The 13,021-nt window shown below is 41.8% G+C and overlaps 1 protein-coding gene across 1 annotated transcript in view; it reads right to left on the reverse strand.

The window, feature by feature from the left end:
• The window catches only part of lancl2 (LanC lantibiotic synthetase component C-like 2 (bacterial)), a 32,771-nt gene extending 25,257 nt beyond the window's left edge, over window positions 1-7,514 (reverse strand). The window contains exons 1-3 of the mRNA XM_080417713.1: window positions 7,317-7,514; window positions 1,755-1,872; window positions 451-658 (exon numbers count right to left, since the gene is read on the reverse strand). Of these exons, the coding sequence (XP_080273839.1) occupies window positions 451-658; window positions 1,755-1,872; window positions 7,317-7,508 (518 nt within the window). The 5' untranslated portion in view covers window positions 7,509-7,514. The remainder of the gene's footprint in view (window positions 1-450; window positions 659-1,754; window positions 1,873-7,316) is intronic.
• Between the last annotated feature and the right edge of the window lie 5,507 nt (window positions 7,515-13,021).

Below are 13,021 nucleotides of genomic sequence, written 5' to 3' on the forward strand. Positions count from 1 at the left end.
GTTAGGAACCAAATGAACCCTTATGGGTCTGTAACTTAGAGAGTGAACACATGGAACCAAATGGACCCGTTAAGTTAAATTAATGTTGATTTTACAATATAAATTGGGGTCCCAGAGATAGAAATTAAATGCGGGACTGCAGCCTAGTAAATATCAAACTGGCGGTCCTTGAAATTAAACTGGTTGAGAATCACTGCTAGAGCCGTAAAAATCTTCTCTTATGGGGGTCCCTGGCATATCTTTTCAAATGGGGGTCCGCGGGCTAATAAGTGTCAATTTGGGGGTCCTTGACATGAAAGGTTTGAGAACCACTGACCCTAAGCACACTATGACATCAGCATACATTACCAGCTCAACCAAAAGGGACCTCACACTACATTTAGAACCTACAAAAACCTACTAATCGCACTAATTATCTGATAACTAAGATGATTAACTAATAACACGTACTTGGTCAGACAATCTTCGCTGTCGGCGGTGTTCTCCAGCCTGTGATTGACCACGGCCCCCACCGCTAGGGGCCCCGCGTCTCCGCACAGAAAGGTCACCTTGCGGCCATTCAGGTTCCTCAGGGCTCTCTTCACGTAATCTAGCGCCCTCTGCAGGTGGGCGGCGTCCTGGGACGTGCGGTGCAGCTGTAGGTAGAGCAGTGCGATGCCTGTGGGGCCGACGGCAGAGAGAGAAGCTACAGGACTATTTGACAGTATAACAGTTGAACCACACTGCTACAGACATTGAGGGTAGAAACGTACCGATTTTTTTCCCTTCCCGATTCCGATATAGCCTGGAAACCAGACGAATCTGCCATTGCAAAAAAAATAATTGCCCTCGGCAGGTTTGGTCTGGCACCGCTCAGTTGTGATTGGATTTCACTCCCTCCGAAGTAGTGAGGGACCAATCAGGGCCCAGTATGCATATAATACATATAATTTTGGGGGTCCTTGACATGAAAAAGATTGAGCACCACTAATATAGAAACATACGTTTTTCAGAATATTATAGAATAGAATTGGGATTTAGGAGACATGTAGAATCGGCTTCAGGTCTTAATGGGTTAAAAATAAATCTAGGACAGTGGTTCTCAAAGTGGGGTCCAGGGACTCTCAAGGTTCCTTGAGTGGGTTCCAAATGAACCCTTACAGGTCTGTAACTCTGAGTGTACAACTGTATTTGTACACTCTCAGAGTTATGGGGGTCCTTGACATTTTTAGGTTTCAAACTTTTGAAAGTTTGAGAACCACTGATCTAGGGATAAATACAAATGTTACATCTATATATATATCAACTGAAGCATTCAACATAATTGATCAGTGTAAATGACATATCATCATGTGATAAATGATGTGGTATGGGAATGGCACAGACTGGCATACTCACCGATACCGACACCAGCAGTTTAGACAGTATCGGCAGCTTTTTCCCGATACTGGTATCGGTATCAGAACAACTCTAGTTGAGGGGTGTCACACGTGCCTTGTAGTGGAGTTATGGTGAATGTCTAACATTCTCTAAGATTACATGCAGCAAAATTATTAAAACTAGGAACAGTGAGCGCAGATCGGAAGCTACGTTTATGATGTATGGCTATGTTTTTTTTTCTTCTTCATTTAGATTCCGTTACATCCTGTAATATGATATAATATTGTAATAATTGTATCAAGTATTAAATGTCAAATCGTCATTTCATCCCTGGGGAGAGGGACATATTTTGGGCCAGCGTGTCTCACAGTCAGATGGTAAAGACCAGAACAGACCTGTCCAGCCGGTGTAGGTGGAGAAGTCGTGAGGGTCGGCAGTCTTCAGACCTTCCTCCATCTGTATCAGGAGGTCTTTAATCTTATTCTGGACTTTTTTCTGGAAGGCAGCACTCACCTGGAGAAGAAACCAACCCCAATCAACAACAAAATACTATATGCGTACGTATTTACAATCAGAGCAATGACCTTGGTCCATGAGAAATCAATAACAACAAATGCCATAGAAATGGATTCATTTGTCAAAAGGCTGATAGACAGACAGACGGACATTTATAAACTGTTCTTTATAAATGAAAAAATAAATAGAATATAATACTTCTACAAATAGAATAATACTAAGTTGTGCTTTGGGACAAAATGGCAGCAGCTGGCATAACATTTCTAATAGAACAATTTCTGTGCTACCTACCGCCTAAGTTGCACACCTATTATTTCTACCATCTCATCCTAATACAGCAAGCTATAATTGGCCCTGAATCTGCCAATGAAGACCTACGTACTAGGCTACCGTCTTTTTTAAACCAGCCAAAAGCTGTCCATAAACTGAAAGGACTAATATTCCTTCACATTTTGGCCGAAAGGTTGTGACCCCACGGTCCCGGTGCTTCTGCACCGGGACCTCATTTCAGGAAATAAATTGCCTTGAATAATTGGTTTAAGTTAGCCAGACCCAAGGCTCCATTTGCCCTTTAATAGGCCAGGCTGATGCTGGGCTCCAAAGCCTTGTGAACGCATCATCATGCATGTGGAGTTAGCTCACCCTCTGAATCCGTAGGCTACATTTACTGTAGATACAGTATACACAAGATGGAGAATGCTGTCTCATATGCCAGTTATTATTGGGGAAGTACGATTTATTTGAAACAACAAAAGATGTCTATTTAGTTTTGTTGTAATTCATTTGTCAATGTATTCATTGCCAATGTACTGTGATCTCTTTCATCTCCGCTGATACACAGTTACCAGCCACCTCTTTTCACACTGATGAGTTTCACTGGGAGAGCCTCCAAACATCAAAAATAGCAGATGTACAAGCTCGCAGCGTGGATCGAAGTGAAGCGCTGTGAGCTTGTACATCTGCTATTTTCGCATAGCCAACATATACATGGATACAGTGGTTTATCCATTCTCAAAGTGGCCCCCTGGAGCCCCCCCCCACAACGCCTGGGGGTCCCCGGACCCCACTTTGAGAACTACTGGTTTATACAACAAATTAGATGCAAATAACTCTAATAACTTTTTTTTATCATTGACGAAATCTATTTGATAATTGACTACATGTATTTGTTTGATTTACCTCTTTTTTTAATACTTTGTTGTAGAACAGTATGGCACAAAGAAATAGCTGATCTACAAGCCCGTCACAACACTCACAATTGGCTCTTGACGTTTTAGGAGGAGAACACCAGTATTTGGGTGTGTGTGTGTGTGTGAGAGCTGGAAAAAGAGCTTCAAGAAGAACAGGGGACCTGACTGGCATCTGTTCTGTCTTTGGATTGTGACCAGAGAACGCTCTGCCTCAGTACTGCAGGCTCACAGAGGGAGAAGAGAGGCTGGCACACAGAACAAGAACCATGGATACAGGCAGACAAAAGAGAGAAAGACGTTCCAAGGGAGGAACACAAACAAGCGTACTGTTCAGCCTTAACAATAGAATATTCATAAAAGAGGCAAACACTTCAGCTGTCACTGTTCTCTCTGTGTTGGTTTGCTGCAGACATGAAAGCCCCGCCACAACCCAACATGCTGGGTTGATTACATGAGCAACCCAACTAAAAGATTTCATACTGTACAGTCTGCCTTAAATGATTTTTCTGTCTTATCACAATGGAGGCATGCACACATGGCGTCAAAGAGATGGGACTCAAATCCATGATGCTGCAATTAGGCCCAGTGTCCAAGTGTCCATGTCAGATGTGCACAAACTGCTTAAATCATTGGTTCTCAACTTGCCCCCCCCCCCCCAAGGGGGTGCATCAGGGGGTCCCCAGTAAAATTAATATAGCATCACCATGTTTTATACTTGTCTATTCAAAAAACTGCAGATATACATGCATGCGCTGTGAGCTTGTAGATCTATTTTTGAAAAATCGTGAACATTTGTGCAAATCTTAGAAAAAATATTTTTTTTAAAGCTTCTGACTGTGGCACAAAATATTTTTGAGATGGGGGTCCGCAGCCAAATACATATCATTTTGGGGGTCCTTACATGAAAAGGTTTGAGAAGCACAGGCTTAAATCACCAGGCCTTTTCTCCAATATGAGTACGAACAAGCGGCATGAAAGTCCGCCCGTCATCCGACTAAAGAATTGATATCAAGAACATGGATGCCACACAAAAAAATAACTAAAATGGGTCAGGGAACTGACTGAGGCGAGGGCAATATATATTTTTTAAAGTATGAAATTGTTCAGTACTTTGAAATAATCTGCGATATTGATGTGAAGTCATCGCCCAGCCCTACCGTACACTGTGTAACATCGGTTACAAGTGGCAACACTTGTCCAGGGACTAACAGGGGTCTTTGAGGGGGTTCAAAGCTAGCTGTACACTATACTGGACTTACTGTCTACAATTTTAAATGTTCTCTTAAAAACTGCTGCAAATCTTGAAACAGATTCAACAGAAAGCAGCTTTATGCTGCAATTCACACTGGACGCGTGGGCGGTATGAACGGAATGGGCGCCAGAAGGAAAACAGACGGGCAAGTTTCAACACGATTTGCAGAGCATCCACGTCCAATGGGAATCCAGCCTTAGTTTTCAGTTTGATAAGTATGCCATGCAACACTTAAAAGACTAATTGACGAGACAAAGCCTAATTTATTTGAAACCTAAGTAAATAAATAAGCAGAGGAAGTTGTTCCAAAAAAAAACAGTACACAGCTAAACTAGTCTTTCTAATTGAATTGCATGTGTTAACGCAATTGACTATGCAGCTCAATTGGCCTAATCCTTTATACCCTTCAATAGATGGCATCTTGATTAATCATGTGACCCATGAGCCAATGATGGATTCACCTGCACTAAGTGGGTAATAAAAAAAGGTCATTGGTTTACCTGGTGGGTTATTCATGAGTATGACTTCAGTTTAAAATGTCATTCCAGAAGCCTGCATTACTGGACAAAAAGGCACAGACTTTTACTGCCTAGTTTATTTAGTGCTCTGCAATTACTGCTATATGCATTCATTAAAATAGTCCATTCTTTCTAGTATTGAGACATGATGGAGCTTGTGACAAAAATGACTTCCACCCACTGTTTTACACCTGTAAACCTGTGATGTGACAATAAAGGTGATTCTGACACCGTTTATGATGTAAGCCTACAGTACAATGTTCTTCCATAGCGCTGAATGACTGATGCATAGCTGCCTACAGCAAGCTCTAGAGTCTAGAACAATTTACTCCATTTAAGCAAGACATTACACAACCAAACACAGCTAATTTAAGGACATATATAGCCTAGCTTGAGGAACCGAATAGAACATGGCGCCACTTCTCCTTTGAACTCCATGGACACGGCCGCCCTGTTCCTTTCTGTCGCCCTATTGTATTACTTTGAATGGTGACTTCAAACTCGATAGTCGATACTGTAACTTGGTCAGGCATAGGGATTGGGATACGGAACCGGTGGGAACCGGATCCAATATTGAGGAACCAGAATCGGTTCCATCACATTTGGAACAGTTTCTGGAACTGGGTTTTTAAATTACACTGTCAAGAGCTGGCATATGGACTTCACGTCTGCTATACAATTACAATACCAGTGGTTCTACCAGTGGTTTTACATTTCATGACCACCATAACTCAGAGTGTACAAATGGAACCAAACGGACCCTTAACGGGTCCATTTGTACACTCTCAGAGTTACAGACCTGTTAGGGTCCATTTGGAACCTCCTATAGGAATCGTTAAAAGGAAACCGTTAAGGAATCTGAACCGTGAAGAGGGAATCGTTAAAGGCATAGTTCACCCCCAAAATGACTTTTTTTTCTATCGATTAGTCACCCCATGGAGACTTGAATTCATGGATATTTTTGGGGTTTTGTCACATTCCTAAGTCAATAATTTGATGACCGGCAGCGGTTCCGGTAGGAGACACAAAGAGTCTCCTTTGTGTTTCCTACCGGAACCAATGCCTACCGGTCCGCTGGTCATCAAATTATTGGCTTAGGAATGCGACAAAAACAAAAAAAATATCCATGAATTCAAGTCTCCATGGGGTGACTATTGATATTAAAAAAATAGTAATTTTTGGGGTGAACTATCCCTTTAAGGAACTGAAATCGTTAAAAATCCTAAAGGTTCCATCCCAACCCTAGTCAGGCAGGGGTCAGATGTTTAAAGTTGTTTATGTTTACACATAAAAATGAGGCCCGAGCGATAACCTACTCAAACATAATAGCTTGGTGTGAGCTGTTGTGCACTTCTCCACATACTCTACAGCAGTGGTTTTCAACCTTTTTCATGCCAAGGAAGATTTGAGTTAAAAAATGCTCGCTTTATATTCGAACACACTTTTTCAAGATTTTTCAAAAATAGCCAAAGCTAAGTGGTCAAAATGATTGTGACGCTATGTTAACTAATTTTGCTGGGGACCCCCTGGTACCCCCCCCCAAGCAAGGACCACTGGTGGTCCCCGGACGACTGGTTGAGAACCACTGCTCTACAGGATAGGATATAGCAGGTTCTCAATGTAGAGACCAGGGACCCCCAGGGGTCCTTGGGGAGGTTCCAAGGGGTCCCCAGCTAAAAAACACTTCAACCCAATTTTATACTTGGGACTATCTTTGAAACATTGTGAAAAATCTTAAATACAATTATTGTGGAATATTTTTGGGGAATAATTGTAAAAAAAAAAATTACACATAATATTCTCTTACGGGGTTCTCTTATGGGTGTCCGAGGACAAGAAAAAGTTTGAGAACCACTGGGCTAGCTAGACAGAACACTTGACTGTGTATCAGTATTAGCTTAATAGCACTATCGGAGCCATGGATCCAAGACGGTCCCGTCATGGATGAACTTCAACATAGTGTTTGCACTTTCTCCATTTACGGCCCATACATCTACATAAACGTTCAGATTTCAAATATAAAGTGCTTAACCAATGGCCACGGATGTTACAATTATGTACGGGCCCTCATATGTACCCGTATGTTCCGTATTCTTCAATCAAAAGCATTTTAATCCGATCGGTGGCCATTTTCTCATAGTTATAATGTATCAGAGTGCAGTACACCTCCCAACCGATAGGGTCACGCAGTTGAAAGCATATGGAATAAATAGCCACCAATCGGATTAAAATGCTTTTTATTGAACAATACGGAAGATACTGGTACTTTTGAGGACCCGTACGTAATTGTAACATCCGTGGCCATGAGGTAAGCACTTAATTATACAATTTGAACGTTTATGTAGATGTACGGGCCAAAAAGGGAGAAAGTGCAAACACTATGTTGACGTTCATCCATGACTGACAGTCATGTATCGGGGCTAGCACTATCATAAACATTGAACATTCAGGTGAATGTGGGTTTTAAACAACACTTCTCACCTTCCCATTGGCGTCAAAAGGCTCATTATGGCAGTCCTCCTCGTCCTCCTCTCCCCCCGTGCCAGAGCCTGACGTGGTGAGACCACCCTGGGGGTCTTTACAGTCCGGGTAGGGGTTGATAAACGACCGCTCCTCCATCTCTGCTTCAGTAGCAGAGACCAGCTTCAGCCTCTTGGACATGTTGTCTCCCATGGCGACGGCGGCCTCGCACGGACACACTGTACAGGTGCGCTGCTGCTGCTTGACGGGAGGAGAGCGCGTTTTTTAGCAATGGTGGAAATTAAAGTAACGTTAAAAGTACATTTAGTGTGCTGTACTTTAGTACAATGTTCAGGTATGTTTTTCTTTACTGGAGTATTTCCAGTTTTCAGTACTTTTACTTCTACTCCACTACATCTCAGAGACAAATATTGTGCTTTTACTACAATTATTTGACAACTTTAGTTACTAGTTACTTGGTAGATTTTGATTATCATTACAAAACATTCATTACTCACTTCAGCCCTATAACATTTAGGCCATTTGAAAATAGCAAATCTAAGCTCGTGCGACTGCTATTTTCAAAAGATTTGTATACATTTCATACATTTGAAAACTTGCGAAATGGGACATTCTGCATAATGAATACTTTCTACTTTTGGTACTTTAAGTACATTTTGATACCAATACTTTTGTACTTTTTTTTACCCAAGTCAATTCTGAATACCAGACTTGTAAGTTGTACTTTGTAACAGAGTATTTCTGCATTGCAGTATTGATACTTTTACTTATTGAAGTAAAACATGTGAGTACTTTTTCCACCGCTGACTGTATGGGAGCGCTCCTGCTGGACGGGACGAGAGGAGGAGAGAGAGGGCGTTTTTAAAGGGTGGTGGTGGTGTGTGATGTCCTGGAACTCCCCATGTGGACCATCTGGGGGGGAGGAAAACATATAAGTACAAAAAACAAAGAATAATAATATGAGTAAAATGTTAGCAAACTTTTCCTTTCACCCCCTTCAAGGGGGTGAAAGGAAAAGTTTGCTAACATTTTACTCATATTATTATTCTTTTTTACTTATAAAAGGAGATAAATGCTAAATGTTGGAAGTGGAAACACCTGTGGAGAAACTTCAACCAATGTCACCTTGAACATAATAGGCTATTATTCACCTCACAGACCAGCTGGAGCATTAAGCCAAGTTATTGTAATTATTATTATCATTATATGTATTATTTGAAATACAAATAGAATTCAGGCCTTTCTGATGAAATGAGAAAAAATAGGCTATTATAAACACCTTGTTCTTTTCAGTTTTCACTAACGACTATAGTGGCAGATAGGTAGCCTATTCTATTGGGTGGGTTCTGCACATGTACTGTAAGTAAAACATGATGAAAACAGACAAACAAATGTGAATTATTGTACAGTATAGCTAAAATGCTGCTAATCTGTCAGTGCATGGATCATTGTTTATTTGTAGTCAGCTGCATGCTCTCTACCTCCAACAAATAAATAAACAGCCACACTGGTTATATTACCAGGCTTACCAATACATTCTGCAATAAGCCACTGATGCCTTCATAGACCTTCTATCCAGCTGTGCTGTCGTCGATGCAGATGTGGTGGCACTGGCTGGAGCAGCTCTCTCATCAGCACCGCGTCTCTTCAGCATCCCCATGCAGTCCTGTGGGCATTATGTCCGGTCATGTCAAATTCACGTCAGCTTTCTTTGGCTTTGTATTATCCACGAAACGCAAGGCATCATCGCATCACTGTGCATGCTGCCTGCTGTATGTATTATAATCCCCAGTCCTCTCTCTCTCTCTCTCTCTCTCTCTCTCTCTCTCTCTCTCTCTCTCTCTCTCTCTCTCTCTCTCTCTCTCTCTCTCTCTCTCTCTCTCTCTCTCTCTCTCTCTCTCTCTCTCTCTCTCTCTCTCTCTCGCCAGCTCCACTCTCTCTCTCGCCAGCTCCACTCTCTCTCTCCCTTCTCAGGCACAGAGACGATCATTCAGGAGTCCTCCCATCTCTCTACGGTCTGTGTGTCAGTGGATGTCCCCCCCCCCATGCAGCCAGCCCAGCCCAGCCCAGCCCCCCTGCAGGCTCTACACACACAACCACTATGCAGACCCCCACCCACCCACACCACCACCGGCTAAGACAAGGCAGAGTGGACGGACAAGCTGTTTTTTATGCACGTTCTCTGACCGAATTTGTGTCTACTGACTGTGGGCTACGACTCCAGGAGCGAGCAGATGGTGTGTGTGTGTGGGGTGTGTGTGTGTGTGTGTGTGTGTGTGTGTGTGTGTGTGTGTGTGTGTGTGTGTGTAGTTGTAGCCCCCCCCCGTGTGTGTGTGTGTGTATGTGTATGTGTATGTGTATGTGTATGTGTGTGTGTGTGTGTGTGTGTGTGTGTGTGTGTGTGTGTGTGTGTGTGTGTGTGTGTGTGTGTGTGTGTGTGTGTGTGTGCGTGCGTGCGTGTGTGTGTGTGTGTGTGCGTGTGTGCGTGTGTGTGTGTGTTGCAGCAGTCGAGGACTAGGCAATACAGCCACACAAAATCCTCATTTCAAATGGCTCAAGTCAAGTCATGGGAATTCAAGCTGAATTCGTAATGCACTTTCTAGACCAGTCAAGGCTTTTAACATTGTGTTGCACTTTTATAATGTGAGTACAATTCTTTGGTTTTGGTTTTTCAACATTGTAGCCTCCTGTAGCAGCAAAAAAATAAATAAATAAATAAATAAATAATAAAGAGAAATGGGCATATTGTAGCCTACTACCATTGGCTCTATGGCTACAAAGCCATTTGCCAAGTATCAGGGTCTGAAAAAGTCTGTGGTTGGGGTACCTAGAATCTTTGATAAGTCTCTGCAAGCTTTGCTGACACATCATCAATCGTATATGTCCTGGATGGAGGGAAGTTCACATCCACTGATTCTGTGGTCCACAATAATCAGCTCTTTGGTCTTGTCGACGTTGAGAGCCAGGTTGTTCTGAAACCATTGTTATCAGGTTCTCCATCATCTCTCCTGTAAGCTGTGTCATCGTCGTCATCAGGCCTATCACTGTTGTGTCCTCAGAAAACTTGTCTACTAGGCAGTCGTGGATGTACACAGTTCAGAGACATTTTTTACACCTGCAGATATATCATTAACATTTGTGGAACAGCCCTGAAGCATCAAAGGGCAGGAATGTAGGTTAAAGTATTACATTTGGCCCAAGGAACTATGAATACTTCAAGTCTGTCACATCTACTAAAGACATACTTGGTAAGCAATTAACATGCTCTTGATGCATTGGTCTGTATATGGTGTCTTTACCCCATGTCATATTAGCAACAAGAAAATAGCAAAAAAAAACAGCAATACAATAGCTGTAAAAATAGGCCACCTAATAGAGAGTATGCATCACTTTTCCACCGAGACACGCCCCCCTCTCATCTAGACTGAGTGGCAAAACATTGAGCAGCATGGAGCATTGGAGTTTGGAAGCGCTCGTTGTAAATCACTCAACGGTCCTGCGCACCACCTGTTTCTAAATTGCACATAATGCAGGAGGCAGCAGGACGTTGCGTTATTGAAAACGAGCACTTCCATGCTCTGACACTTAGAAAAATAATCACCTGCACAGAATTTAATGCCAGAAAGCAGCTCATAACATGTCTACGATTTTTATGAAACAAAAACTTTGCAGATAGAAAGAGGATAATTCAAGCTTTTCGTACAGCTGCCATGTTGGTGAGTTTAACGTCGTTTAATCCAATCAGATAGGACTTTTCTGGTTGGCTGTATGGGCTGTAGAAAGTATTGTTTTGCCACTCAGTAGGCGTTCCCGCATAACTTCCAGGTACGATGATGTCACGCGCATAGCCTCTATAGAGCGTCGCAGTTCCCGCCCACTTCCTGTTTTTTTTGGTGCCGGAAGAAAAAACTCAATGCATTTTTCCATTGACATTTCCAAAAATATTTATATCTATTAATTTAAGCCTCGAATCAAGCCATCATGACATGACATGAATCATGACCATAAACGTTTGATTCTGTGATTTTTTTTTTGTTGAAAACGGCAAAACAAAGGGTATTTATTAAATATAGTATATCATATAATTAAATATAAAATTAAAAAAAATCACAGAAAAAAACGTTTTATGGTCATGATTCATGTCATCTCGTGATGGCTTGATTCGAGGCTTAAATTAATAGATATAAATATTTTTGGAAATGTCAATGGAAAAATGCATTGAGTTTTTTCTTCCGGCACCAAAAAAGACAGGAAGTGGGCGGGAACTGCGACGCTCTATTAGACTGCCACTGAAGGTGCACACAATTGCCATCAGCTGCAGGTCCTCAGCAATCAAGACTAGGCTTTGGTGTCAGTCAGTGGGTATTGGGTTAACAAACTCAAATTAAAAATAGAAAGCATTAAGAAATCAAAGCAATTATCACAAAATACAAACCACACAAAAATACGAAACAAAATCACACAAATGAATAAGCCAAAATCAAGCCAAAGCAAAATAAAATACAGTTTTCTTCGGCACTGGAATTATTATAGCTGATTTGAAATGTGAGAGTCCTCTACTCGTTGCAAATTCATGCGCACTTAGATTGAGCAATACCCAACGTCAGCTTTAGTTGGCTTTTCCGGAGCATCGAGGTGCACCAATCGTCATCACATTATTGCACAATGTGACAGGTACAGTACAATATGGCTTGACTGATCTTCATCAAACTTCGCATGCGCTCTCTCTGTAGACCATGGAGAAAGACCCTCCACTCCAAATCTTTCTAATTGGTCTCATGGTGGCGCTATAACAGACCACTTTATATTTTGTCCTCTTGAAACGTACCATGCGATTAAAGCATAGCAATGCAATAAAAGAAATCTCTGGATTCCTTGGATCATGATGCAACACTCCATATAGGCCATGTATCGGACCCACAGTAGGGTTTCCATTTCACAAATGTGTTGTTCCTGGAACTTTTATTTTGAAGGGCTTCCTGCCCAAACCTCAGGAGCACAACATCAGCCACAAAGAATACAACTTTGTCCAGAAGCAAATCAGAGATAGTTCCAGACACCAGATGAAGAAAATGAAAGACCGTTATCGATGACTTCAACTGCTTTAATTTTACAATCTCAGTCTCCCCACCAATGTCTATAACATCTGGTGGACATTGACAGGGGCAGGTATTTGTGAAAGGCAAGTCAGGTTTATTTGTGTATTCTCTTCAAAGTGCTTTACATAAAACATGAATCATTAAGACAACAGATACAGATACAGAACATTAACAGAATGCAAAATAAACACATTATAGGTCATTTGAATAAAAGGGCGGGGGGGGGGGGGGGTTACATCATGATATCAATGAACCAGCTGAGCTGTCAGGACATTAACCCATTAAAACCGAGAAAGCATCTGGGTCATTTTAGATTTTAGCATTGGCTATTAAAAAATAGCAGATATACAAGCTCACAGCACGTCACTTCGTGCCACGCTGCGAGCTTGTACATCTGCTATTTTTAAACATTAAACATTTAAACAACATAAAAATCTTGAAAGTGTGTGAAACATGTTGAACTAGAAAAAATGCTCCTCGGAGCACAGGTCTCCGCCAAGTCAGGTAGGTAATTGTGGCCTCCTGGTGGCGCTATAATAGGCCAATGTGAAAAGGGTGGCATTTCTTCCTCGGCCTAGTGGGAATGTGTATGAAAAAAAATCTCGG

The sequence above is a fragment of the Gymnoscopelus braueri genome (genome assembly GCF_963280865.1).
Source record: "Gymnoscopelus braueri genome assembly, chromosome: 21".
In the NCBI taxonomy this organism is placed as follows: Eukaryota; Metazoa; Chordata; class Actinopteri; order Myctophiformes; family Myctophidae; genus Gymnoscopelus; species Gymnoscopelus braueri.